The sequence below is a fragment of the Elephas maximus genome, chromosome 2, assembly GCF_024166365.1.
Source record: "Elephas maximus indicus isolate mEleMax1 chromosome 2, mEleMax1 primary haplotype, whole genome shotgun sequence".
In the NCBI taxonomy this organism is placed as follows: domain Eukaryota; kingdom Metazoa; phylum Chordata; class Mammalia; order Proboscidea; family Elephantidae; genus Elephas; species Elephas maximus.
Genome location: NC_064820.1, coordinates 56,064,276 through 56,091,931, shown reverse-complemented (window position 1 = coordinate 56,091,931; position 27,656 = coordinate 56,064,276). Strand labels below are relative to the sequence as shown.

The window sequence follows — 27,656 nt, the reverse complement described above, 5'->3', positions numbered from 1 at the left end:
CCCCACCCCAAGCAGAAGACATGCATAGCCAGCCCCTTTTCCATTCAGTGATATCTGTAGCTCAATGTCACCATAGCGCCCCACCTGCGAGGGAAAAGTAATCTTTCAGTGGTACAGCTGGTAGGAGTCACACGACTGGGAGACTCGCGGGGCGGGACTAACGCCGCGCAAGCTCTGTGCGGGCGGAAGGAGCCGTCAGGTGCGCCTGCGCGCCCTGTCGGCCCAGTTACTCCGCCTCCGCCTCCTGGTTTCCAGGCCGGGGCTCCTGGCGGGATGGTACCGCAGTGCCAGGTAAGGATCGGGAGCGTGCGGACAGACGTGGGCGAGGAGTCTATTCGGACATGACTGCCCCTTCCGTCCTCAGACTCCGCCGCTGATTTAGCGGCATCCCGTCCCCTTCTCGCCTTCCCTGACCGGGCCCGCGACCGCCTCCGTTGCGGTGCCCCTTCCCGGTTTAGGGGACTTTGCTCTGGTCGCCCTTGCAGAGGTTAACTCCACTTGTGAAGTGTTGGTGACTGGGTCACAGCGTCGAGGACAGGCTCGTTTCTAAAGGCGCCCTCGACCTTTTGGCCCCCTATTTTTCATCTTACTCATTTTGATGAAGATACGTTTTTAATTAAAAAGAATTACGCTTAATTAAGGATTTGTTTGAATTCTTACGAAGCATATATTCATATATGCATTTGCAAACCCTTATTTTGCAAACCTCTCATTATTTCGTAGATAATGATTTGCACTGAATGGGTATTTTACTTGGTCAGCTGTCTGAGATTCCAGGCTGATCATTCAGGTTTGTTCTAGGAATACCCGTTGATCCTGTATTTTAAATTTATAAATGCCAGGTTTTGTATGTTGCATAACTTAATCCGCGGTAGCTAGGTCCGGTGTAGTGTAGACTGGAATCAAAGGTCATTTGACAATCATGAAACACAAATATTTCACTTATTTGATTACTTATTTGTAATGCATCTCTTAAACGTTTGCTTTATGTTAAATCTTTCAGGTCTGAAGTGTTTATAAAAAGTGCTATATTTTTATGTAAATTAAAGACAGTTTAACATCAGGCTTGCCGAGAAGATAACACTTGGGGTTTTAATTATGATACAATAAGTTTGTAAAATTAAAAAAATATTCTGAATTGTATTTAAAACATAAAAATTTATTCAAATTTTGAAATTGTAGATACACTGGAAGCTCAATGCAGAGCTTTCTTGGTGGCTCGATGGTTAAGTGCTCAACTGTTAACCAAAAGGCCGGAGGTTTTCACTTACCAGTGATTCTACCGGATAAAAGACCTGGCAATCTCCTTCTGTAAAGATTGCGTTCTAGGAAACCCTATGGGGTAGCTGTCCTCTGTTCTATAGGGTCCCTGAGTTGGAACGTACTCAACCACACACAGCAACAGATACACTGAAATTTTTAATGGGCTGTTTAATTTTCTGTAATATAAAATTTTTTTGATTAAAATAATACATTTGGAAAACAGGAAAACTTCTTATCATAGGCAGTCAGAAAAGGATGATGAGTTGTTACTATGAAGGCATTTTCTCTCCTCTTTTCAGGTTGAAGTGTTGTATTTTGCAAAAAGTGCTGAAATAACAGGAGTTCGTTCGGAGACCATTTCTGTGCCACAACAGATAAAAGCATTGCAACTGTGGAAGGAGATCGAAAGTCGACATCCTGGGTAGTTAAAAATTTGTAGAATGCATTTGATTAACACTTTTTAATCTTTTAAAATGTGTAAATTATCAAAGAAGAAGGTTGGTTTTGATTTCCATTCCTACTGTCAAAAAGGGTTATTGGTTGCATTTTTTTGAGCTACAACTGAAAACTTAGATTCTCATGTATAGAAATGCACAATTCATTAAAGAAGGTTAAAATGATTTTACTAAAAGAGCACAGTTACCTGGAATAGTCCCAGAAGGACATGATTACATCCGCTTTTATAACTTACAAAATTATAAAAAAGTAGAGTCTGTGCTTGTATAATATCAAATGAAATTGTTAGAAATTTTGTTAAAAATGTGTGTTAAAATTTTTTTGCCTCACCTCCTCTTAAGAGAACTCAAAATAGAAATTTCTATGTTTAAAAAAGATGAAAGATAACAAACCATAGATGCTGTTGAATTTGAGTTTTTGCAATATTTGATTTTTTTCTTATACTTGAAAATCTTGTAATTTTAATGCTGTCATTCCTACCTCAAGGCTTTTTTGGAACAAAGTATAGGAGTGACTTTTTGGAGGTATTTCAGGAATGTCAGTAGTGTCAAATTGCTATAGATGTTTAACCTGGAAGTACCGGGGATGTGAAAGACATTCCACAATGCATACTCAAAAAGAAAACACCTCTTCTTGATTTCCTATCTTTGAAGTTGCTCATAAAGTGTCTTGGTAATTAAGCATGAGAGGGCCTCCACTCAACTTGACCTCTAACCTTTTACCTGCAGGGCACACAGCATCCAGTTGAATATCATAAGCAGTTTAATGTGTTCATTAGTGGATATGTCCTTTCCGTAGAACATGGGAAGTTAGTAAGTTTGCAGGTGATATTCACAGATAAAAATTTACTTAATATCTTTAACTTCAGCTGAAGAGATTTGAGGTGTATCATAGTATTGATACTTTAAATCGTACTTTTTTTCCCTTCAGATTGGCTGATGTCAGAAATCAAGTGATATTTGCTGTTCGTCAAGAATATGTCGAGCTTGGAGATCAACTCCTCCAGCTCCAATCCGGAGATGAAATTGCCATTATCCCCCCCATTAGTGGAGGATAGTGCTTTTGAGCTACCTGGGTATGTGAGATTTGTTTTTCTTAACCAGTATTGTGGTGAAGGACAATAACTTATAACTGGTTTGCCGTAGCTGTATGTTCTCTGTTAAATCTGTCTGTACCAACTCTATTGGTGCTGCAACTCTTTATTGGTGCAGACAGACTCACGGGTACCTACCTGCCATCTCTGCATCAACTCTACTGTGAACAATTTAATGTCAGTTTGAGATGTTCATTTAACATGGTTTCATGAGACCTTATTATGTGCCCGGCACAGTGCTGGGCTCTGGAGTATTCATATCTCCATTTTGCAGGTGGGAAAATAGAAATTCAGGGAAATGAAAAAATTTGCATATAACCATGTAGGTAATAAGTAGCAGAGCCAATATTCAGAGTCAGATTATTGGATTCCCTATGTGCTTTTTTGGAGTCCCTGAGTGACGTAAACAGTTCAGTGCTCAGCTACTAACCAAAAGGTTAGCAGTTTGAGCCCACCTAGAGGTGCCTCCAAAGACAGACTTGGCGATCTGCATTTGAAAGGTCACAATCTTGAAAACCCTATAGAGCAGTTCCATTCTGCACGCTTGAAGTTGCTATGAGTCGGAATCACCTTGATTGCAGCTAACAACAGCAACAATATGTGCTTTTTCACGAATGTTTACTAATACTGGGTAATGGCTCTCCTGGGCACAGAGAAATGTAGAAAAATTGCACACCTGTAAAGTCAGAAGACTGCTATGCGTAAAAAGAAAGCTTACCATTTCCCAGGTATAAATGAACACTTTTATTATCATAGCTGTGTTGCGGGTGGCTCTGTGGCCCATGTCATCTTTCCAAACAACTTAGTCCAGATTTTAGGCCAATGTATAAAAACATTCGTTGGTATAGTGTGGAGAGAGCATGGTTCTCTTAAGCGTATGCAGTCAGAATAAGGCTTAATTCATTCTCAACTGAAGAAGAAATAATGTAAAAATTAACCATCATGCCTGATTAAAAACTCTTGGTAAGTTAGGAATGAAAGAAAATTTTCTTAATTCGATGGTGTTTTATCCAAAATCAATAGTAAATACTGTACTTAATTGCAGAACACTGTTCATGAAAGAAAGACACAAGCCACTGAAGCTGGAAGCCTGTTTATATATACATATAAAACTGTGTCTTTTTCCCCCCACTCTCCTGGAGGATCTAGTGAATGCCACACAAGGTGATGAATAAATATTGCAAAGCATGTTGCTCAGTATGCTGACACTCAGAAGATTAGAGAGGAAGAGAATTTCGGGCAGAAGGAAGTAGTTTGAGCAAAAGCCTGAGCAGAAAGTACTCATGTGTTTGACTTATAGGAAGTTGACTGATGTGGCTAAATCATGAAGCAAATGAACAGGATAAAAGTGAGATAACACCCATTTTTTTTTTTTTAAATCTTGATTTGTTATTCTATTAAAACAAAAAACCCACTGCCGTCAAGTCGATTCTGACTCATAGTGACCCTATAGGACAGAGTAAAACTGCCCTGTAGCGTTTCCAAGGAGCACCTGGTAGATTCGAACTGCCAACCTTTTGGTTAGCAGCCGTAGCACTTAACTGCTACACCACCAGGGTTTCCATTTGAATGGCAGGGTTTGTATTATGTTGTTTTAGAATCTGCCAGTTAGGTTTTAAAAGTCTGTGTCCTTGTAGAATTAGAAACTGTGGGGACTCGGTGTGGTTTGAAGCTCCCAGACCATATATGGGTTACCTGTATCTTATTGGAGCACCCTGGTGGTGCAGTGGTTAAGCACTCTGCTACTAACCTTAAGGTTGGTGGTTCAAACCCACCAGCCGCTCTGTGGGAGAAAGATGTGGCAGTCTACTGCCATAAAGATTACAGCCTTGGAAACCCTATGGGGCAGTTCTACTCTGTCCTCTTGTGTCGCTATGAGTCAGAATTAACTTGATGGCAATGGGTTTGTTTTCTTTTTGGTGTGTGTGTGTGTGTGTGTGTGTGTCTTATTGAAAGAGAAGGAGGTAGAAGAAACTCAGGTGGCAAGTACAGGAGGTGGTAGATGCTGTTGAGTGGAATCCGGTGGTGTATGAGTAATCCTGCTTTTCTGTAATTGGAAGGAAATAGGGAAAAGAGCACTGGACTTAGTACGAATCTTTAGTTGCAATTTTAGCACCTTTAAGTGAGTCCTTAACTTCATTGAGTCTCCTCCACTCATCTTTCAATTGGACTAAAACCTCACAGGATTTATGATTATAATTTTGATTACACCCAGCCTTCTCCTTATGGCCTGCAAAGTCCTACCTACTTGTCCAGCGACAGCCCATCATGTTCATTCTCTCTCTTGCTTCTGGGGCTCTGGGCCTTGCTGTAGGTTCTGGAGCATACCATGAGCGTAGACTTTGCATTTGCCACCCCTCTGCCTCTGCCTGGGGTCCTTTTCCCTGCTTCTTTACGTGGCTGGCTTCTTATTTTTTAGGTCTCAACTTTAAATGTTCCCTCTTTGTTCAACCATCTCCTTTACCTGCTCCCAAATTATACCATCACCCTTAACTTCTGTGTACCCTAAGCATTCATGACAAACATAATTAATGTCACCAAACTGTATCAATGTGAAGACTGTTGAAATGCTAAATGTTTTGTTACCTATATATTTACCACAATAAAATAATAATAATTATGTTATCTCTCAAGAGACACCTTCTTTGATCCCCTTATCTCAGGTAGCCCCTCCCCTCACCCTCATCCTCTCTTGCAGAACTCTGTTTATTTCCATAAGTCATCTCTATTTGTAGTTAGTTTATTACTTTGTTTTTCTTGTTAGAATCCAAGCACCATGAGGGCAGGGAGCCTGGCTTTTTTGTTTTCCAGGTCTGTATCCAGTGCCAGACATTCGGCTTTGGCCCTGAGTAAGTGGTACTAAATATTTGATACGTTAACGGCACAGTGGTTAAGAGCTACAGCTGCTAACCAGAAAGCTGGCAGTTTGAGTCCACCAGCCACTGCTTGAAAACCCTGTGGGGCAGTTCTACTGTGTCCTATAGGGTCCTTAGGAGTTGGAATGATGGCAACGGGTTTGGTTTTGGTTTTCAATTGAGAAAATGTTTGGGAAAGGACTTTACACAGCACCTGGCAAATAGGTGTGCCATTCTTTCCCTTATTTCCTCAGTTCTGCAGTTGGAGTTGGGTTGTGCAGTGAACTTACTTCCTGTAGAATACCATCACCTCTGCTTTGGTAACTCTTCCTGTTTTCTTGGGATGAAGGAAAAGGGTGCTGGAGGTATGGTGCTTGGTAAGATAATGGCTGGGGTGACGTGTTTATAGTTGAAGGTGGCAGTATCTAAGTATGTTGTTATTGTTGTTGGGTGCAGTCGAGTCGGTTCCGACTCAGCGACCCTATGCACAATGGAACACAACGTCACCCGGTCCTGAGCCATCCCTACAATCATTGCTATGCTTGAGCTCGTTGTTGCAGCCACTGTGTCAGTCCACCTGGTTGAGGGTCTTCCTCTTTTCTGCTGACCCTGTACTCTGCCAAGCATGATGTCCTTCTCCAGGGACTGATCCCTCCTGACAACATGTCCAAAGTATGTAACATGCAGTCTTGCCATCCTTGGTTCTGGTTGTACTTCTTCTAAGACAGATTTGTTCATTCTTTTGGCAGTCCATGGTATATTCGATATTCTTTGCAAAGACCACAATTCAAAGGTGTAATTTCTTCTTTGGTCTTCCTTATTCATTGTCTAGCTTTCCCATGCATATGATGCAATTGAAAATACCATGGCTTGGGTCAGGCTCACCTTAGTCTTCAAGGTGACATCTTTGCTCTTCAACACTTTAAAGAGGTCCTTTGCAGCAGATTTACCCAGTGCAACGCGTCTTTTGATTTCTTGACTATTGCTTCCATGGGTGTTGATTGTGGATCCAAGTAAAATGAAATCCTTGACAACTTCAGTCTCCTCTCCGTCCATCATGATGTTGCTCATTGGTCCAGTAATGACCAGTAATGTGAGGATTTTTGTTTTCTTTATGTTGAGATGCAATCCATACTGAAGGCTGTGGTCTTTGATCTTCATTAGTAAGTGCTTCAAGTCCTGTTCACTTTCAGCAAGCAAGGTTGTGTCATCTGCATAATGCTGGTTGTTAATAAGTCTTCCTCCATTCCTGATGCCCCATTCTTCTTCATGTAGTCCAGCTTCTCGTATTATTTGCTCAGCACACAGATTGAATAGGTATGGTGAAGGAATACAACCCTGAAGCACACCCTTCCTGACTTTAAACCAATCAATATCCCCTTGTTCTGTTCGAACAGCTGCCCCTTGATCTATGTAAAGGTTCCTCATGAGCACAATTAAGTGTTCAGGAATTCCCATTCTTTGCAATGTTATCCATAATTTGTTATGATCCACACAGTCGAATGCCTTTGCATAGTCAATAAAACACAGATAAACATCCTTCTGGTATTCTCTGCTTTCAGCCAGGATCCATCTGACATCAGCAATGATATCCCTGGTTCCACATCCTCTTCTGAAACCAGCCTGAATTACCGGCAGTTCCCTGTCAATATACTGCTGCAGCGATTTTTGAATGATCTTCAGCAAAATTTTGCTTGTGTGTGATATTAATGATATAATTTCCATATTCGGTTGGATCACCTTTCTTGAGAATAGGCACAAATATGGATCTCTTCCAGTCAGTTGGCCAGGAAGCTGTCTTCCATATTTCTTGGCATAGACGAGTAAGCACCTCCAGCACTGCATCTGTTTGTTGAAACATCTCAATTGATATTCCATCAATTCGTGGAGCCTTGTTTTCACCAATGCCTTCAGAGCAGCTTGGACTTCTTCCTTCAGTACCATTGGTTCCTGATCATATGTCACCTCTTGAAATGGTTGAACATCGACTAATTCTTTTTGGTATAATGACTCTGTGTATTCCTTCCATCTTCTTTTGATGCTTCCTGCGTCGTTTAATATTTTCCACATAGAATCCTTCACTATTGCAACTCGAAGCTTGAATTTTTTCTTCAGTTCCTTCAGCTTGAGAAACGCTGAGAGTGTTCTTCTCTTTTGGTTTTCCATCTCCAGTTCTTTGCACATGTCATTCTAATACTTTACTTTGTCTTCTCGAGACACCCTTTGAAATCTTCTGTTCAGTTATTTCACTTCATAAGTCTAGGTATTTGGTTGCAGATATAAGTGGCAGTTTTAGAATTTGGATTGAATTGGCTTATGAGATGGACTGCATTTTAAGATGATAAATTTCTTATCATGCATAATTTAGTAGGAACGTTTGTATACATATTTTGAGTTTTACTAAAATTTTACATGTGTTTATTTCTGTTATTCAGATCAAATGGTGCCTCCTGACACATCAAATGTAGAATAAGAATGTAAATTGAAAATGAGCCTATAAGTTGGGTGTTTTGCTCCTAATACCAGTGGTAAGGTTTATTAATATCTTGTTTCTAGGAAAAATACAAATGAAATTGAAGAGACAGCTAAAGATATAATAAAATTCACTTCTGAGAAGCTTTCAATTGATGAAATTTCACGGTTGGTGACTTCTCCACTCTGTGGTGCAATATCTCTATTTGTAGGTGAGTTGTAATTTTCACAGCCTTTATTGACTGAGCAGGACAATAGAAATTAGCTAGTGTTTTCCATATTCAGCGTTAATACTAGTATTCATTAATCTTAATATTCAGCAGATTTTAAAATACGGAGCAATAAACCAAGACTCATGGTGGTGGTTAGAACTTTTTCCGTTCTTGTTTTACTTAAGTAATCATCAGATTAACCTGTATTAAATTACAAGGCATAAAGAAGTAGGATAGAAGTCATTGTTAGGAGGGAGAACCTATGTTTTCCAAATATCAAGGGAAAGAATGTACTTGATGATGATCCTGGGAGCATAAATGTGTTCATTTTACGTATCAAATGTTAACTGTTAGTCAGAAAAGGAATATGGCATGGTTTGTCATATGAGCGTTTTCAGTAAGCTTAATCCTCGATCATCTGTGTTAATTTTTTTTTTTTTTAATTTTGTTTTCATAATCAAGTGTTAGAAAATTCCATAGTACTATCTGAACAAATTAGTTTGCTGTCTATTTTACTACTCAAAAATAATATTTTTTATTCTGTTAGCATTCTATTTATGTTGTAGAAAGAAACCTTGTTTTAATTATTATTGTTATTTTTTTTTAGGCACTACAAGAAATAATTTTGAAGGGAAAAAAGTCATTAGCTTAGAATATGAAGCATATCTACCAATGGCAGAAAACGAAGTCAGGAAAATTTGTGGTGACATTCGGCAGAAATGGCCAATCAGGCACATAGCAGTGTTCCATAGACTTGGGTATGTTTTCCTTTATCAGTGTAAAAGTTAAGTATAGTTGTTTTCCCCTTTGTACTAAGTCCAATTCTGAAATCTTTCATAGACTACCAAAAGAGGAATATTTGTGTAGTATGTCTGGAGGGCCGTAGAGCTACCTCACGAGTGCTTTCAAAGGCAGCTCGTGTTGTAACGTTGGGAGCTCTTGTTGCCTCTGGTGTGGTAAACAGAAACAAGTGCAAATGTGAAAGACTTCTAGACCCTGGGCCTAAACGCCTGTGCTGATGTGGTAAAGTCCTTGAGGCTTTGTCAGAATTGTTCTGTGGTCTGGACTCAGTTTATATGACAGTATGCTAGAGATTCTTTTCCATGTAAATGCCTTCGAAGGCCATTAAATTAGTTTGCCTATTATACCACCGAGAAGAGTAGGGTTCTAGGCTTTAAGAAGAAACCAGTGATTGAGACTGTGTGTATCATATTTTATTAGCTATTGTTTTGTTTTTAGCAATTATAATTTTGTTAATAGTCATTAATTTTATCAGTAATTAATGTTATCAACCCTGTTGCTTCCTATTTATTACTATTTTAATATTTTAAATCCTGCGTTATACTTCCTATTCATTACTATTTTAATATTTTAAATTCTATGTTTAATATTTTAAATTCTACATTAAACTATAATTATGTAGTTTTAGGCATTACCTGACACTGTGCCTTGTTCATTTGAGTCAGGTGTTTGTTGAATTAGTGAAAGGTCTTCTTCTTCTTGGTGCCCATCAAACAGGTTTAGTGGATGGATGCTAACACATTAGCCACAACCTCGGCATCCTCTCTGCTGAATGCACCTGGGAAGAATTACTAGACAAGATCTTCAAATAAAATAGAACTAGAGTATAGTTCTAGGAGCACTTAGTGTAGTTTATTTTCATGTGTCTAGCAGATTCTTTACACATAGATTCAGAGTTGATGGTAAGTTGTTTTCTTCATCTTGTTAAAGCTTGGTCCCTGTGTCAGAAGCCAGCATTATAATTGCTGTGTCCTCAGCCCATAGGGCTGCATCCCTGGAAGCTGTAAGCTATGCCATTGACAATTTAAAAGCCCAGGTGCCTATATGGAAAAAGGTAAGTTAAGAAGATATCTAATTTTGCCATTTGGACATGGTTTTTCTCAGGGACTATTAGAGAAAGGATAAGAAGTAAAAGTACATATAGTTTGTATATATGCCCCACACCTGACTTTATAGAAACTTATTTTCTTTATCTGTGAAATAGGGCTTTTAAGTAATATCTCCTTTCCAACATTTCTTGAGCATGAAAAACAAGTGCTCCAAATAGTGTATGCCACAGAGTAAGCCTCAACAAGTGGTAAGAGTTAAGATTCCTACTCTGAACTGTACCAGTGGTCCATATATGAAATCATCTCCCTTGAGTTCTCATCTTTCCTTTGGAGAGTGAAAATAATGTATAACTATTTAGGCAGTGGCTAAAATGAGATTCCTTGAGGCAAATGGCCCTTCTCCTACATCTCGTATTCAGGGGGGAAAAAAAAAGGTGTGGGAAGGTATTGCTTCCTATGAGAAAATGCTTAGTGAGTGGATTTTAAAGCATAAATAGGGAATTATAACTTATTTTCTGTCAATAAGTAAAACCAATCAATAAAGTAAAAATTCTTTGATTAAATAGAGAATTCTAAGGGCATGAAAAGGCCTGCTCCCTACCTTCTCCCCTGGTGTAGAATACTGTTAGCAGAGCTGAGGGATTAATTAACTCCTTGGTAGGCCAGAAGGCCAGAGCAGAGGACTAAGACTTTTCAAGGGTGAGTCTCCCATCCTTCCTAGGAGCTTGCTGTCCCAGTGAGTGGTAGGGATGAGCAAACTGGGCTCTGAGCCATGGCCTGTGAAATTTAGTGACCATACTTTCTGAATAAAAATTGAAACCCGTTGTGATATAGATCTGTTTTGGGTTAGAAGATAGGATACGTGTGAAAGGGGACTGTGTTAATAAAGCTGAGATATACAGCTGCTTTGGTATGAACAGCGCTGTCATAATTCTGATAGTCCACGAGGCAGGCATCAGAGGAGGGAGAGGTAGGAAGAGTAATACTAAAATGAGCTGTGAGACAGTAGATAGCTGACAGAAACTAGATGAAAGGATAGCCTCAGAAAATAAGGAAAAAGGCAGGAGTTGGAATATCCTCTCATTTTTATGCTTTCAGGACTATCTTGGCTTTCTGTTTGCTTTTCTCTGTCTATAGGGGATTCCGCTATGTGTCATTTTATCATACTATGATAGCTTGTGTGTTGCTGTGATACTGGAAACTTTGCCACTGGTATTTCAGATACCAGCAGGGTCATTGTGTTAGTCATCTAGTGCTCCTATAACAGAAATACAGGTGGATGGCTTTAACAAAGAGAAATTTATTCTCCCACAGTCTGGTAGGCTAGAAGTCCAAACTCAGGGCTTCAGGTCCAGGGGAAGGCTTTCTCTCTGTGTCGGCTCTGGAGGAAGGCCCTGGTCATCAGTCTTCCTGTGGATTGGGAGCTCCTCCACATAGGAACCTCAGGTCCAAAGAACATGCTTTGCTCCTGGCACTGCTTTCTTGGTGGTATGAGGTCCCCACTGTCTACTTCTCTTTCCTTTTATCTCTTATAAGATAAAAGGTGGTGTAGGCCACACCCCGAGAAAACTCCTTTAACATTGGATCAGGGACGTGGCCTTAGTAAGGGTGTTACAGTCCCCCTCCAATCCTCTTTAACATAAAATTACAATCACAAAATGGAGGACAACCACACAATATTGGGAATCATGGCCTAACCAAGTTGACACACATTTTGGGGGGACACAGTTCAATCTATGACAGTCACCCTTGGTGGACAGATTTCAGCTGAGCTTCCAGACTAAGGCAGACTAAGAAGAAGGACCTGGCAGTCTACATCTGGAAAAATTGGCCAGTGAAAACCTTATGAATAGCAGCAGAACATTGTCTGATACAATGCTGGTAGGATCGGTAGTTGGAAAATAGGGCCTTGGTGATAGAAACGACGCCGGAGATCTCATGATAGAGTTTTGCAAGACCAACAACCTCTTCATTACAAATTAACTTTTTTCAAGAGCATAAACGGTGACTATACATGTGGACCTGGCCAGATGTAATACACAGGAATCAAATCAACTACATCTGTGGAAAAAGACAATGGAAAAGCTCAATATCATCAGTCAGAACAAGACTAGAAGCCAAACAAACCATCAGTTGCTCCTCTGCAAGTTCAAGTTGAAGTTGAAGAAAATTAGAACAAGTCCACGAGAGCCAAAGCACGACCTTGAGTATATCCCACCTGAATTTAGAGACCATCTCCAGAATAGATTTGAGGCATTCATTGAACACTAATGACTGAAGACCAGAGATGAGTTGTGGAATGACATCAAGGACATCATACATGAAGAAAGCAAGAGGTCATTAAAAAGACAGGAAAGAAAAAGACCAAAATGGATGTCAGAATAGACACTGAAACTTGCTCATGAACGTAGAGTAGCTAAAGCGAAAGGAAGAAATGACGAAGTAAAAGAGCTGAACAGAAGACTTCAGAGGGTGGCTTGAAAAGACAAAGTATTATAATGACGTGTGCAAAGACCTGGAGATAGAAAACTAAAGGGAAGAACATGCTCAGCATTTCTCAAGCCAAAAGAACTGAAGAAAAAATTCAAGCTTGAGTTGCCATATTGAAAGACTCTACAGGGAAAAAATTAAATGGCACAGGAAGCATCAAAAGAAGATGGAAGGAATACACAGAGTCACTGTGCCAAAGAGAATGGATTGATGTTCAGCCATTTCAGGAACTAGTATATGATCAAGAACCAGTGGTACTGAAGGAAGAAGTCCAGGCTGCACTGAAAGCATTGGTGAAAAACAAGGCTCCGAGAGTTGGCGGAATACCAATTGAGAGGGTTCAACAAACAGATGCAGTGCTGGAAGCACTCACTTGTCTATACCAAGAAATTTAGCTACCGGGCCAACTGACTGGAAAAGATCCATAATTGTACCCATTCCAAAGTAAGGTGATCCAACAGAATGTGAAAATTACCAAATAATATCATTGCTATCACATACAAAATTTCACTGAAGATCATTTAAAAGCGGTTACAGCAGTATATTGACAGGGAATTGCCATATATCAAGCCGAATTCAGAAGAGGACATGGAATGAGGGATATCATTGCTGATATCAGATGGATCATGGCTGAAGGCAGAGAATACCAGAAGGATGTTTACCTGTGTTTTACTGACTGTGCAAAGGCATTGGACTGTGTGGATCATAACAAATTATGGATAACATTACAAAGAATGGGAATTCCAGAACACTTGATTGTACTTAGACCAAGAGGCAGTTGTTCAGACAGAACAAGGGGATACTGCATGGTTTAAATTCAGGAAAGGTGTGTGTCAGTTGTATCCTTTGATCATAGTTATTCAATCTGTATGCTGAGCAAATAATCCAAGAAGCTGGACTATATGAAGAAGAACGGAACATCAGGATTGGTGGAAGACTCATTAACAACCTGCGATATGCAGATGACAGAACCTTGCTTGCTGAAAGTGAAAAGGACTTGAAACACTAATGAAGATCAAAGACCACAGCCTTCAGTATGGATTACACCTCAACATAAAACAAAAATCCTCACAACTGGACCAATGAGCAACATCATGATAAACGGAGAAAAGATTGAAGTTGTCAAGGATTTCATTTTACTTGTATCCCCTATCAATGCCCATGGAAGCAGCAGTCAAGAAATCAAAGGACTTGTTGCACTGGAAAAATCTGCTGCGAAAGATGTCTTTAAAGTGTTAAAAAAGCACAGATGTCACTTTAATGACTAAGGTGTGCATGATCCAAGTCATGGTGTTTTCAGTAACCTCATATACATGCAAAAGCTGGACAATGAATAAGGAAGACCAAAAAAAAAAAAAAAAGGAATTGATACCTTTGAATTATGGTACTGGTGAATAATATTGAATATACCACAGATGGCCAGAAGGACAAACAAATCTGTCTTGGAAGAAGTACAACCAGAATGCTCCTTAAAAGCAAGAGTGGCAAGACTTGGTCTCACATACCTTGGATATGTTATCAGGAGGGACCAGTCCCTGGAGAAGGATATCGTGCTTGGTAAAGTAGACGGTCAGTGAAAAACAGGAAGACCTTCAGTGAGATGGATTGTCACGGTGGCTGCAATGATGGACTCAAACATAGCAACAGTTTTGAGGATGGCGTGGGACCGGGCAGTGTTTTGTTCTGTTGTACACAGGATTGCTGTGATTCCGTACTGACCAGATGGCACCTAACAACAACACAGAGGACTGGGGGATGTACAGGTGTTCAGAGGACAGTCACATTTGAATTCCAACCCCTGCAGAAATAGAATCTGAGTAGAGAGTGAGAAGAGCAAATGATTTTTTCTTTTTCCTTTCCTTTCCACAAATTATCTAAATTCAAGTCAGATTCTAGTCCCAGCCTGTGCTTTGAGGCCATCTGTGATAGAGGGAGGAGGGTGGGCAGGTAGCCAGGGCGCATACTTTATAGAGCGGGTCTCACCGGATTGCCACTCTCTCCTGTATAAGTACTTCCATAGATGATCATTTACTTGAACAACTAATGGAAATAACCCTTCTGCATTTGGAAAAGCATATTTAGAAATGTTGAGGTAGTGGGTGTGTTTGGAATGAAAAAATATTTAAGACCTGTGCTGCTCCCTGTCATGGCCCCAGATGTAATGAATCATTTCCTCCCCTCCGTGGTTGCAGCTTGTCATGTTATCGTTCCTTGTCTGTCTGTCTGTCTCTATTGGATTGGGAGTCCTTAAATGTAGGGAACATGTTTATTTATTTTTCTGCTCACAGGGCTTTATACAAATATTTATTGGATTGTTAAAAGAGTAGCAGATTTAAATGGATATGGTTTTCACTTGCTGATGTGTTCAAATACATTTGCATTTACTAAAGTGTTCTATTCTGAATACACGTCACGCTTCTCTTTTCTAGGAAATGTATGAAGAGTCATCATCATCTTGGAAAAGAAACAAAGAATGCTTTTGGGGAACTAACGATTAAATCACATATCTTCAGAGCACTCAGTTTTAAATGTGGTAGACTTTTATCTCCGGTCACATTTTGAATTTCTTTCCCTACAGTTTTGTTTACTGAAGCACAATATCTTGTTTGTCACACCGGGACAAAAGGGAGGAAAAAAAAAGGCAAAAGAAGTCAGTGTGCACCATGAGGGCTTATCTAAGAACTAGATACAGAGGAAGGGCTCTAGAGAAGAAATGGGATAATTTCAATGTGAGGAAAAATGCCTGTGGTTGACCTACCATTCCATGGCTGAGTTCGGATTGTAATTTGGCTCACATTGACGTGTGACCCCTCATCGCTGACTGTTACTATCTCAGAGAGAGCCTTCCTCCCTCCTGTCCCTCCTCCCCTCACATTCAGTGATATTGTTGTTATCAGGGGTACATGACATGAATGTTGGCAGAGCTGAATGGTATAAAAATCTGTTATTAGAAAGTCTCAATCTGATGTATTTTTTAGAACTTATATATTTAAAGTATTAACTGAGATGAAATAATCCCATGATATAAAAAAATTAAAAACTATATTTTTTATGTTTTTTTTTTTTCATTAATAATACCTAAGGTATTTTATAATACGGACGTTTCTAGTATTTCCCAGTCTATGCTCTTACCTTACTTTTTGCATTTTATTAGCTATTAATATTGTATCAGTGTAAAGCTTAGGATAAAAATTTAAAACCGGGCAAATTAACAACATAGTTTGTGTTCGAACGGTGTTAATGTTTAAAATTTGATCCACAACCAATTAAAAAGGAAAATGATACCATTTATTAAAGCATTCTCAGATACTCTGGTTTTTAGTTGCTTATACAGCCTCATTTGTGAAGCCATTAATAATCAGTTTTCTACGAGACCTTTATACTGAACAATATCCAGTTGCTGCTTGGTCAGCCTGTACCCTGTCCAGATAGATGTGAGTGTATAAGTCGCACATAGTTCTTAAAATAATAAAATATTGACATACTTTGGGCAGTTGTCATCATTGCATAATTTGCAGTACGCATATTGAGAAAAAATACTACTTTCAGACACAGATCGAGGCTTTTTTTTCTTTTTTTCCTTGTTTCTTCCACAAATAAGAAACCTAGTAATATTATTTGTTACATTTAGTGAAAACATTGTTTTTACCTAAGAAAGTCACTTATTCAGTAAATATTGAATACCTGTTCTGTGCCAGGCACTCACCTGGTGGCCCTTGTCCACCAAGGTTAAGTACCAGTGGGGTGATTCAGCATCCAGGACAGCCACATTAACTTCAGCAATCTCCTGGTTACTTGGGACTTATTCCTTGGCCTAGGAGCCCTGGTGGCACAAGCGGTTAAGTGCTCGACTGCTAACTGAAAGGACAGAAGTTCAAACCCACCAGTAGCAACATGGGAGAAAGATGTGGCAGTCTGCTTCCAGTCTTGGAAACGCGACTTGATGGCAGTGGGGTTTCTCGGCCTGATCCAGAGAGACCGAGCCAGAAAAATACCAGGAAGGCAGACAAACCCTCCACCTACCTCTTTACACTGACAGGGTTGCCTTTCTGGTATCAGCCTTTGTTGTTGTGTGCCATAGAGTCGGTTCTGACTTAAAGTGACCCTATATGACAGAGTAGAACTGCTTCTTAAAGTTTCCTAGCCCGTAATCTTTATGGGAGGAGATGGCCAGCTCTTTGTTCCGAGAAGCTGCTGAGTGGGTTCGAACGACTAACCTTCCAGTTAGCAACCAAGTGCTTAACCATTGCACCACCAGGGCTCCTGGTTTCAGCCTAACACTCTGTGAATTCAGAACCTTCCTTTCCCTTCTACTAAACTCTAACCTGGACCCCTGGTGGTACAGTGGTTAAGAGCTCGGCTGCTAACCAAAGGTTCAGCAGTTCAAATCCACCAGCCGCTCCTTGGAAGCCCTGTGGGGCAGTTCTGCTCTGTCCTATAGGGTCGTTATAAGTCAGGAATGACTCAGTGTCACCTAACAACAACAACAACAGCAAACTTTAAGCTACCCCCATTTGAGAACAGGGGCTAGATATTGGACAGAGTCAGTTACTTTACCTCTGAAAGCACCTTACCAAAGGGTTACTGTGCCACTATAAATACTGCTCCTATGTTACTAATATGTTTATGTTGTTGCATATGCTAATATGAGAAATTTGGATTTTAAGATTTTTCTTCTTAAATATTTCTTAAGAGGTTCTTTATCGATGTTATTTATTTTTGAAGAACATAACACTTTCTGAACATGTTTTTAAAGAATTATGCCTTCATTAAGTAGACTTTAAATCTGGCACACAGACAATTACGCTTTTAAGTTCCCAATACAGAGGTGAAGGAGTTAATCTGGGGTATCCCAGATATATCCCTGGAAGTTTAAACAGGATCTTTGTTGACCTCTGCTTCCTCAGGAAGTGGCAGAGTTAATTGGTGGCTGAGATATTAGGGCTGGCATTAGCATCACTGTTACTTAGCCATTGTATCTCTGTAACTTGGCTGCTCAAGGAATCAGAAGAATAACATTTAAAAAAAGAAAGAAATAGCTTTATGCAGATTGCCTAGAAGGTTTCAAGGTCACTTTGGAGCTGTCACTACGGATGATAGCTAGGTAAGTCCACTCAAAAAGTAGAAAATTCAGCTTTTTCAAGTATTTTTGAACTGGTAGCAAAACAAACACAATTTCGTCTTCTTTGAATGAAAGTAACAGCAGAAGGCCAATGAATGAAATATTTTGTGGATGTTTTTTGTCATTTGCATATGATGTTTAGAGTCACGGTATATTTTCAATGTGTTGTAAGAAATAGTAGTTTGAAAGCCAGTAGCTTGAGTCTTGCTCTCAGAACCTTTCGAAGAGTTAGAAAAGAGACTCCTACGTGTATCCTGAATCCAGCCACTTCCTCCTCCTACTGCTGCTTCCTTGGTCCCACCCAACCCTCCATTTCTCTTGGACTACTGCAGTGGTCTCCTTGCTGGTAGTCCCCCTGCTGTTGCCCTTCCCTTCTCCCTGCTCCATTCTCCATACACAGTAATCTTAGAAGTTGAATCATTTCATCATCTACTCAGAATCTTCCATTAGCTAATCACATCATTAAGCTTCAAAGTTGTTACCATGGCCTACACGACCCAACATGATTGGGCCCCTGCCTGCTCTTCTTACCTTCTCTCCTGCCCCAAGCTCCCTGTCTTGCTGTGGCTGGTACCTAGTAAGTTTATTCATGTCTTAGGCCTTTACCTGTCCGTCTGGAGTGCTCTTCCTCCAGGTAGTCCCTTATTCTGTTTTATTGCTTTATTTCATTTTGTAATAGCCCCCTGTGTAGTCTCCCTGACTGCCGTATTTAAAACCCACCCACTGCTGTGGAGTTCATTTCAACTCATAGCGATTCTGTAGGACAGGGTGGAACTGCCCCACAGGGTTTCCAAGGCTGTAAATCTTCATGGGAGCAGACTGCTGTATCCTTCTCCCAAGGAACGGCTGGTGGATTTGAACTGCTGACCATTTGATTAGTAGCCAAACACTTTAACCACTGCACCACCAGGGTTCCTTAAAGGCAAGCGTCTGTGGAGGTGTTGGGGACGGATCCTGGGGCCTCATACATGAAAACATACAGTCTACCACTGAACGATACGCCCAGGCAAACTAATCATGTCCGCTTACCTGGCTTTATATTTTGTTGTGGCACTTAACCACTCTCTACCTGTTGTACTGCATTGCTTTATCTCCACTAGACTGTACATTTGGTGAGGTTGAAAACTTTGTCTCTGCCCTGTCCAAAGTGCCTAGACCAGCACATGAGCTCACAGCATGTACTAATGAATGGGTATCAATGCTGTTTGTGTTAAGTATGGCATGCCAGATTACACACAGCTGACATGTGTAGTTGAAGGACTTGTGGATGATCTAAAGTACCTGCCTGAAAGAATGAGTGTCTGGTGCAACTTTTCCACTTCCTTCCTCACTCCTATACCATGACACGTGGTTACAGGGTAGAAGTTGAAGGCCTCTCAGCAGGTAATGGTTTGTATGATGTAGTTAGGTAGATCATGCAGCAGAGGGTGGCAGAATGAAGTTATAGTAAGGGCTGTAGTAAGAGCAACTTGCTTCCATTTTTCATCTATTAAACTTTCATGTTGCATAGAACCAAAAAGTACAGTTTAGTAGACATTTTCTTTAAATTATATCAGAATGGTCCTTAAATGAGAACTAGGCTCTGGTTTTGTGTAAGATGATTTCTAATCTTTAATTGACATCTTAGTTTTAAAAATGCTGTTTGTAATTTTTAAAAGGTGATTTAGAATAAAATTCCTTTTTTTTTAGGCGAGTAAATATAATATGTTTTTCCAGTTTGTGTGGGACAAATGGTGGCTTTTGCATAGATTTAATACAAGTCTAGCAGCATTTCTATAATAGCTCTGTGGCAGGGTGAGGGGAGGAAGCTAACGTTCCTTTTAAAGTTCTGTTTCGATGTAAATTACGTAGCAAACACACATATGTAGTGGTGGCTTTACAGTAAGCTGCCTTTGGTTCGGCAGAGTTGTGATGGGCCGGAAGGCAGGTGCAAGATCACCTCACGTGTGCGTGGTAGACGATTGTTCATTGTGGTGTTTAAGGGCAGCACTTACCTCCCAGGCTTTGCAGAAAGTGTGCCATCTATACAGTGTCGGCCAGTCTGTGAGCCCCGGCAGGTAGCTTGTCTTAGAAGTTCAGCATATGCGTGACTCTTGATCCTTAAAGTGAAAAACACGTAATCACCCCTGCTTACTGAGAAAAAAAACAACATAGGTGATCATGATTTTGCATTCTGGCGGCAGTTTGGCTGATTTTTTTTTTTTTTCTCTTTCTCCCTCTATTCCAAGGATGTATCTTATTTCAAGAAATAAGTTTTACTTCTCAAACTTTATTGTGATACGCTTCATCTGGGAAACTTTTTAAACTTTCGATTCGGATTCAGTAGGCGTGCTTAAGACCTGCATTTTTAAGTCTCCCTGTTGATGTAGCAAAGCCTGTCTGTGGACCATACTTTGAGTAGCAAGATTTTACACCAAGACCCTAAACTTTGAAGGCAGTTTAAGGTTCCTACAAGACGTCCTTGTGGTCGCTGATGAAATGTAAGAGCCTAGATACCTATGGCTGGTTACAGCCTCAGCCTTCTTAAGTTGCATCTCTTGAATGTAAAGTGAGCGCATGAGATGAATACAGTGTGTGTGTATATGTATGTAGAGTTGGCCCTCCATATCCATGGGTTCTGCAGCCGTGGATTCAACCAATCTTGGATTAAAAAAAAAAAAAAGACTTTTTTCTTGTCATCATTCCCTAAACAATACAATATAATGACTATTTACGTAGCATTTACATTGTATTAGGCATTACAAGTAATCTAGAGATGATTTAAAGTACACAGGAGGATGTGCATAGGTTATATGCAAATACTACACTGTTTTCTATAAGGGACTTCAGCATCTCTGCAGATTTTGGTATTCGCAGAGGGGTCCTGGAACCAGTCCCCTTCAGATGCCAAGGGACAACTTTGTATATACACGGGATCGGCATGAGTTGGAATCGACTTGGTGACAATGAGTTTATATACATATATGTAGGAAATCAAAACCCAAACTAAATCACTTCATTTTTAAAACAATTTTAATGATATTCAGTGATGTGGTATGAAAACAGTGGTTTATAATTAAATAACATTTTTCTGTTTGATTCTCATACTTTAATATGAGATGAGTTTAATTTATGTTGATTACGACTCCAATTTGATTTTTGTTTCTCAGAAATCACATGTATTGTGCAACTCAGTGTACAAACATGCATACATTCATTTTTATATTTTTGGTGGAATGAAAAGGCAAAAATGAGTTCATCAAAACCAGCAAACATATTTCTATCTTAACAAAGATTTATGCATTATGTATGAAGGAAAATATCCAAGACAATTTCTTCTTTAACATATATACAATTCCAACTTAGTTGTGCAATATATACATTTATATTTTGACTACCTGTCAAAATAAATCAGGTACATATGAAATTATCTTTTTATATTTACATATTGGCTACATTTTCATTCCTTACAGTTCAAAGAAGTAGTTAGCATTTTCATTTATTTCAAATTTTACCTCCATGTTTGCCTCTTTTTCTAAACATTTAAATTAGCCTTTCAAATTGATGAAAATGGATATACTTTAAAATACATGAAGAGCATAGTTTTAAAACAGTTATGTATACAATTATTTTCGGTGTGCAAATTGAAATATGAAAAATGGACCAGCGTGTTCAATTTAAGGAATCCTGTCTTAACGATGTCTTAACTGAAGAGATTTTCATGTATTGGGTTATAGTTGTATATCAGGAGTCCCTGGGTGGTGCAAATAGTTAAGCGCTCAACGATGAACTGAAAGGCTGGCAGTTCGAACACACCCAGAGGTGCTTTGGAAGACAGGCCTGGTGATCTGCTTCCAAAAGGTCACAGCCTTGAAAACCCTGTGGAGCAGTTCTACTCCGCACACGTGGGGTTGCCATGAGTCGGAATCGACTCCAGGGCAACTAAAACTTAGTAATTTTTAATATAGTCACTTGTGTGATAATGAAAAAGTGGTTTTGGTTTCTTTGCACTTCACAGTTAATAGATAACTTTTACTATTTTGTAAAAACAACACTGCCACTAGAAATGATTTCTGTCCAGTTAGGAGTTCTCATTTTGTTATTAAGCTCTGTTACTAAGTGAGTCATGAACAATTTAAAATCTTAGTGCACTTTTGTCATCGTTGCTATTTCACAAAGCTTTTACAGCAACCATGCATGAAGCAACCTAGTTTCGATCATATTCAATAGACCTTGTCTACGTACCATTTATGAAATGGAAATTTTAACATGGCATCTTTTAAGCCTAAAACCCATTAAAAAATAATAAGCCTACCTACTCTGAAAGCAAAGGTATATCTGAATAGGAATTCCATTATAACTTATTTTAAACACTTTTTTTTTTGTTTGTTTTATTTAACATTTCTTGGATGACTACCTTAAACGTGCTGAAGAACACTCCTCATTGGAGCCTCTGCCTCAGACCTGTGATTTGATAAGAGAAATCATCTATTTAGGCCACTTTGTCCTAGTGTAGTGGTCCTCAACCAAGGGTGATTTTGCCTCCAGGAGGAATTTGGCAATGTCTGGAAACATTTTTGATTGTCACAACTGAGAAATGCAGGGGTACTACTGGGTAGAGGCCAGTGATGCTGTTCAGTATCCTGCAAAGCAAAGGACAGCCCCGTCCCCTCCAGAAGGAATTATATGTCCAGAATGCCAACAGTGCCAAAGTTGAGAAGCTCTGCCCTAGTGTGATACATGGTACAGAGACAAGTGGTTCATTTTTGAGTTTATAGTAATCCAGCTACTTCATGGAAAACAACGCCATCAAGACAGATTACCTAAGCCAAGGCTTGCCAAGGCTCTAAAGGTTGCCGTGTGTGTATGTGATCTCCGTTTAGTGTCACCAAAGGAAGATGAGGCAGAGTAAAAAGGAATAAAAAAAAAAAAGGAATAGCATGCTATAATTCACATTGAAGAACCAATATGTATAAATATATAGAGTAGTTACATGGTTTATTAAATATTCTTTATCAACTTAATGACCAGTTTCTCCTCCACTTATTTTTTTCAAATAAAATTTTGGTTGGGATGAAACAGTGGTCTGTAAGCCACACAGCTGCTATAAGAATTGGATTCTGGCATACCTAACGAGAGAGAACAGTTCCATTTTTGCTATAAATGTCTAACATTTTATGGATATTTTCTTTTTTCTGCGTTGTCAAATACAAAGTCACTAAACAGTCCAGATAGTTACTGGACTGCCAATACAGGGGCCAGGCTAGAAAGGCAGTTAAAGCTGGACCCATATGGGCAAATCAATACATTTTCCTTTGGCTTCTTCTCAAAGTCAAATTCTTGGAGGATTGTCTGTTTGTAGTATAAGAAATCCAGATCATAGACTGTAAAAGCTAAAAGCATCACTGCTGAACTCCAATCCAATATTCCCATTTTATAAGTGGGGATACTGAAGTTTATAGAGGCTGAGTGATTTGTCCAAAGCTTTCAATGTGTTGTTTCTGACATGAAATAGTCCCTACCGCCCTAACCTGTGCTGTCTTCCCCCCAGTCTCTCAGAGAGAGTGAGCGAGTTCAGAAATAGATCAAAGAAGGTGTAGACCAGAAGAAACGGTGGTGTCCCTCAAAGTTGGGCCCTTTACATCAGAATGCCTGGGGTGCTTCTTAAAATGTAGCTAGCTGGACCTCATCCCAACGTGACTAAGTAAGAATCACAGGGTATGGGGACTAAGATTCTACCTTTCGAACAAGCTTGCCCAGGTGAAATTCACTCTTCTGGAAGATTGACTACTCTAGAAACAGACAAACACGGAGGGTGTACCTGCCATTCTGGTGGTTCCCAATGGCTCGCAGTAACTTCTGGCAAATTCTAGAGATGGTTTTTACTTTACCTGGTTTACATTGCCTGAAACTCCAACAATTAGGAATTCATTCAGGCTTACTTTTTTACTTGTTTAGCAATGAATGAAAATAGCTCCCTAAAGTTAAGAGGTTTATATATAGTTCATGGAAGTATGTGAATTAAACAGCTGACTTTTTCCTCCTCATACCTGGCTGAGAGCAGCTGGCCTGAGGGAATGGGAGTTTTGGATGAAGTGTGAAGGAAGAGGATAATTTTGAACTACTGAAGAGGAAGGCAGGCTTCAGTAGGCTTCTAGAACACAGGAGCAGGTGGGCCAGGGAGCCCTGGTGGTGCAATGGTTAATGAACTTAGCTGCTAATCGAAAGGTCTGCATTTCGAACCCACCAGTGGCTCCATGGGAGAAAAGACCTGGTGATATGCCCCCGTAAAGATTTTAGCCCTAGAAACCCTACGGGGTAATTCTATTCTGTCATATAGGGCCGCTAAGAGTTGGAATCAACTGGATGGCCCACAAAAACAGCAGATGGGGAGAAGTCCCTTTGTGGTGCAATTGGTTAAGTGCCGAACTACAAACTGAAAGGTTGGCAGCTCAAACCCACCCAGAGGCATCTAGGAAAAAAGGTCTTGTGACCTTCCAAAAAAACAGCCACTGAAAAACCCTGCGGAGCACAGTTCTACTCTGACACGCAGGGAATAGCCATTGATTGGAATCAACTGGAAGTGCAAGTGTGGTTCAGTAAGGGAGGAGGAAGGGTGCCAAAGAAATCACTCCTCTTTCAAACAGTCACCAGGCCCTTGTCAGCCAGCCAGCCAGCCAGCCAGTTATGTATACTAAAGAGAAAGGACACGTTCTCCTTCTCCTTTCTCTGGCACAGGTTGGGCCATCGATAAACCCGTTAAGTTTTGTGCTTTGGTCTCTAACTATCCCCCTCACCCCCCATACCTTGCTGCTGAAATAGAGATTTCCTCAGCAGGAGGCATACTCTAAGCACTGATCAGTTATTCAAGCATGTTTTGACAATTATATCAGAGCAAGATTGGGACTCTGAACAGGCAGCTGTGGGCTGAGAGGAACCAAAGGCAAATTATACCTAGTTTATAAATGAAAATATCACTTAAAAGTAACCTCTGTGGCCACTTTGGATGAGCAGCATAAGTTGAAGACTGTGTGGCTTTTTCCCCTCTTGTCAACATCAATAGTCAAGCCAATTATGTACCTATAATGGGTACTTCCACTTTGTTGTTGCTGTTTAAAAACAATATTTAAAAAATAGCATTTTTCCCTCCAAAAAATCTGAGAAAGTGTTAATATTTTGCCTTAAGACTTGTGCATGGAAGGATTTTATGTTCTGGACACAGTGTACATTAAAATGTAAACTCTGGACCAGCCAGCTTAAAGATACCCCCCATATAAAATAAGTCTTTTACTCTTTCTACCCCCACCCCACCCAAGATTTCGTCACTCCAAACCGACCTGCAGACTAATTTACTTATTACATTATAAAACACTAGGATTAAAAAAAAAAAAAAAAAAACCCATTCATGCAAATATCAATCACTGGCTGTTTCACACAGTTGGCATTGCCGTCTTTTAACTGTTGGACGGTTCAACTGTTTATTTCTGTCATCTCATCAATCTCATCAGGATTCTTGGTCATTTTTTCATATTTTCTTTTGAAGAAGCCGAGCTGTAAAGATGGTATAAAAATGTTACCATCTATGACTTGTTTTGTGTGATGCCTTTAACCCCCTTGTCCCTGGGTGGTGCAAACGGTTAACATCCTCAGCTGCTAACCAAAAGGTTGGAGGTTTGAGTCTACACAGAGGTACCTCAAAAGAAAGACCTGGAGATCTACTTCTGAAACATTAGCCATTGAAAACCCTATGGAGCACAGTGCTACTCCGACACACATGGGGTCGTCATGAATCCAAATCCACTGGATGGCAAACGGTGGCATTTTAACCCCCTTTGCTGCTCACTTTCTCTAGAGCACCTCTGAGGAATCCCTGGGCCCCTGGAGAGCTAGGGTGGGAACTACTGACCTAGTATCACCCCCTGTAATGAGGAAATTAATATCCAGAGAGCTTAACCAAATTGCATAAACTTAAAATTTCTCAGAATCTACCTATTTGCAGCTAAACAGAAACATTTAGAGGCCTGAAAGGAAGTTTAAAAAAAGGGGGTGGGAGGGAAGACAAAGGAGAAAAAAATCTTTATTGCTTGTTTTCAAGAACATGAGTAAGAAAGTGTACATAAACTGGCATTTCCTTTTTCTTCATGATAGGGGAGGTACCATAAAAAACTTAAAGTTGCTCTATTATAAGAACTTCAGGATAGATTCCTTTCAGAGCCCTGTATTTTAAAATATGAAATGTTTCTTACCTTCCATAAAATTGCAACCAGAGCTAAGAGCAAAAGGATTCCAGCAATTATGCTTCCTACTATAACTCCTGTTGGTACTTCAGCTTTCTCACCAGGCTTCATTATTATAACAGGAATCTGTAAGTGAATAGTCACGACAATTGAGTCATCTCGTTTTAGCACTGGAAAAAAAGTCAGATGGTCTAGTCCAACTCTCTAATATTACAGATGAAGGTCCCTCGCTCCAGGAAGGGGATGTGACCTGCTCCTGAAAACAATCCTCAGCTGTACGGTACAAGCGTTAGAGAAAATGCTCCTGCAAACTCCAGGTAAGAAATACAAGTTCTCTAGTTTTCCCTCCTTAATTGCTTCAGTATTTAGTGCCTGTGTCTTGTCTGACAATCCTAGATGTTTTAATTATTTATGAACAACAAACTTTAGTTTTTGGCATACACTCTCATCAAGTGAAAGCATTTGGAACCCAGTCTTGGGAGGAGAGTGAAAGAAGAAACTAAAAGTCCAAACCCCTTGTGATTAAACAGCTTGATTTCGCTTAACTCTCTTTCGAAGTTACTGGATACCAATTGTTGAAAAGGTAGAACTAATATCTTACGGCTCAAATGGACCTTTTCAATGCTAAAATTATCCTTGAGGTGACATGATTCTTTATGTACCGTTCCCCACAACCTTGGGACACTGCAATGGAATGACTGCCCTAAGAGTTTTAACAGTAAAAATGTATATGATTTTAATATTATTTTTTTAAGTTGCAAAATGAATCTCAGCCACTTCCTCCACGAAGTGTATTCTTCAAGAGATACTCTTAGGAAAAAAATAAGGGGATGGTATCTAACTTTTTTTTTTTTTTAATCTAACTTATTTTCTTGATTTAACATTGAATTATCTTGGCAGGGAAGCTGCCTTTTGTCACATGATTTATCGGTTGGGCTAAACTTGAAGTTGGCCTTTTTGATGACTGTATTTCTTATCATTTGTATCTTCAAGAGCTAAAATAAGGTTTTATCAGTTTATGAATAAAGTGACTATAAATTAATGTAATCCCGTGTTTAATGGCAGTTATGTCTCTACTTTTTCTATTCCAGAGCTTCTGAATCTGGGGTCCCTGGATCCCTATGGATACATGAGTACAATATCTTACAGATCAGATTTTTAAGTGGACCAGGAGTGCACAAAAATTTAAGAATCATTTATCTATGTATAGGAATGAGTCAGTTTGTATTTAAATTCAAAACGTTAAAAAAAATTTATCCAAATTATTATTTGGATTCAAAAAATATTTTCATAGACACAGTTAATAGTTGGCCTCTAATATATCAAGATTCCTCAGAGAATACCAAGAAAAAAAACTTCTAGGGGGTTCATTAAGATTATTAATTTGCATTTTAAATTAATAAGTTTAATACTGCTTTCTAAAAAATAAAGACTTTAGCAGAGTTTCAGGGATTGTCTGAACAATATATTTTTCTAAAATGAGCTTTCAAAAATGTTTAGAACTTTCCTCCTAGGTTAAGATTATAGCTCTTTGTATCTGAAGTCCACACTTTCCTTTAGCTCCATTTCTGGTTTTCCAAACCTCAGTCTCTGAAGAGAGGGTGTGGGACTTCACTGAAGCTCCTAA

General features: G+C 39.5%; 2 protein-coding genes across 4 annotated transcripts in view; one reads left to right on the top strand and one right to left on the bottom strand.

The window, feature by feature from the left end:
* The first annotated feature begins 1,594 nt into the window (after positions 1-1,594).
* On the top strand, positions 1,595-17,414 carry MOCS2 (molybdenum cofactor synthesis 2). Of its 2 annotated transcripts, XM_049863631.1 has the most exons (6): positions 1,595-1,684; positions 2,650-2,794; positions 8,224-8,351; positions 8,959-9,109; positions 10,083-10,206; positions 15,121-17,405. In XM_049863631.1, the coding sequence occupies exons 2-6, from the start codon at positions 2,697-2,699 to the stop codon at positions 15,187-15,189; spliced, it is 570 nt and encodes a 189-aa protein (XP_049719588.1). In that variant the 5' UTR covers positions 1,595-1,684; positions 2,650-2,696; the 3' UTR covers positions 15,190-17,405. The 2 variants fall into 2 exon arrangements, with proteins under 2 accessions (XP_049719588.1, XP_049719598.1); XM_049863641.1 differs by lacking the exon at positions 10,083-10,206 and having other exon boundaries at positions 15,121-17,414.
* Positions 17,415-25,118: 7,704 nt separating this feature from the next.
* The window catches only part of ITGA2 (integrin subunit alpha 2), a 125,195-nt gene continuing 122,657 nt past the window's right edge, over positions 25,119-27,656 (bottom strand). For both annotated transcript variants that reach the window (XM_049863608.1, XM_049863619.1), the window contains 2 exons: positions 26,039-26,155; positions 25,119-25,343 (listed from right to left, as the gene is read on the bottom strand). In XM_049863608.1, the coding sequence (XP_049719565.1) occupies positions 25,263-25,343; positions 26,039-26,155 (198 nt within the window). In that variant the 3' untranslated portion in view covers positions 25,119-25,262. The remainder of the gene's footprint in view (positions 25,344-26,038; positions 26,156-27,656) is intronic.

Coding starts and splice junctions, on each gene's coding strand:
- MOCS2 (XM_049863631.1), top strand. CDS start 2,697: ATGTCGAGCTTGGAGATCAACTCCTCCAGCTCCAATCCGGAGATGAAA. Junction 8,352..8,958: donor TGCAATATCTCTATTTGTAG/GTGAGTTGTAAT, acceptor ATTTTTTTTTAG/GCACTACAAGAAATAATTTT. Junction 9,110..10,082: donor GCAGTGTTCCATAGACTTGG/GTATGTTTTCCT, acceptor ATCTTGTTAAAG/CTTGGTCCCTGTGTCAGAAG.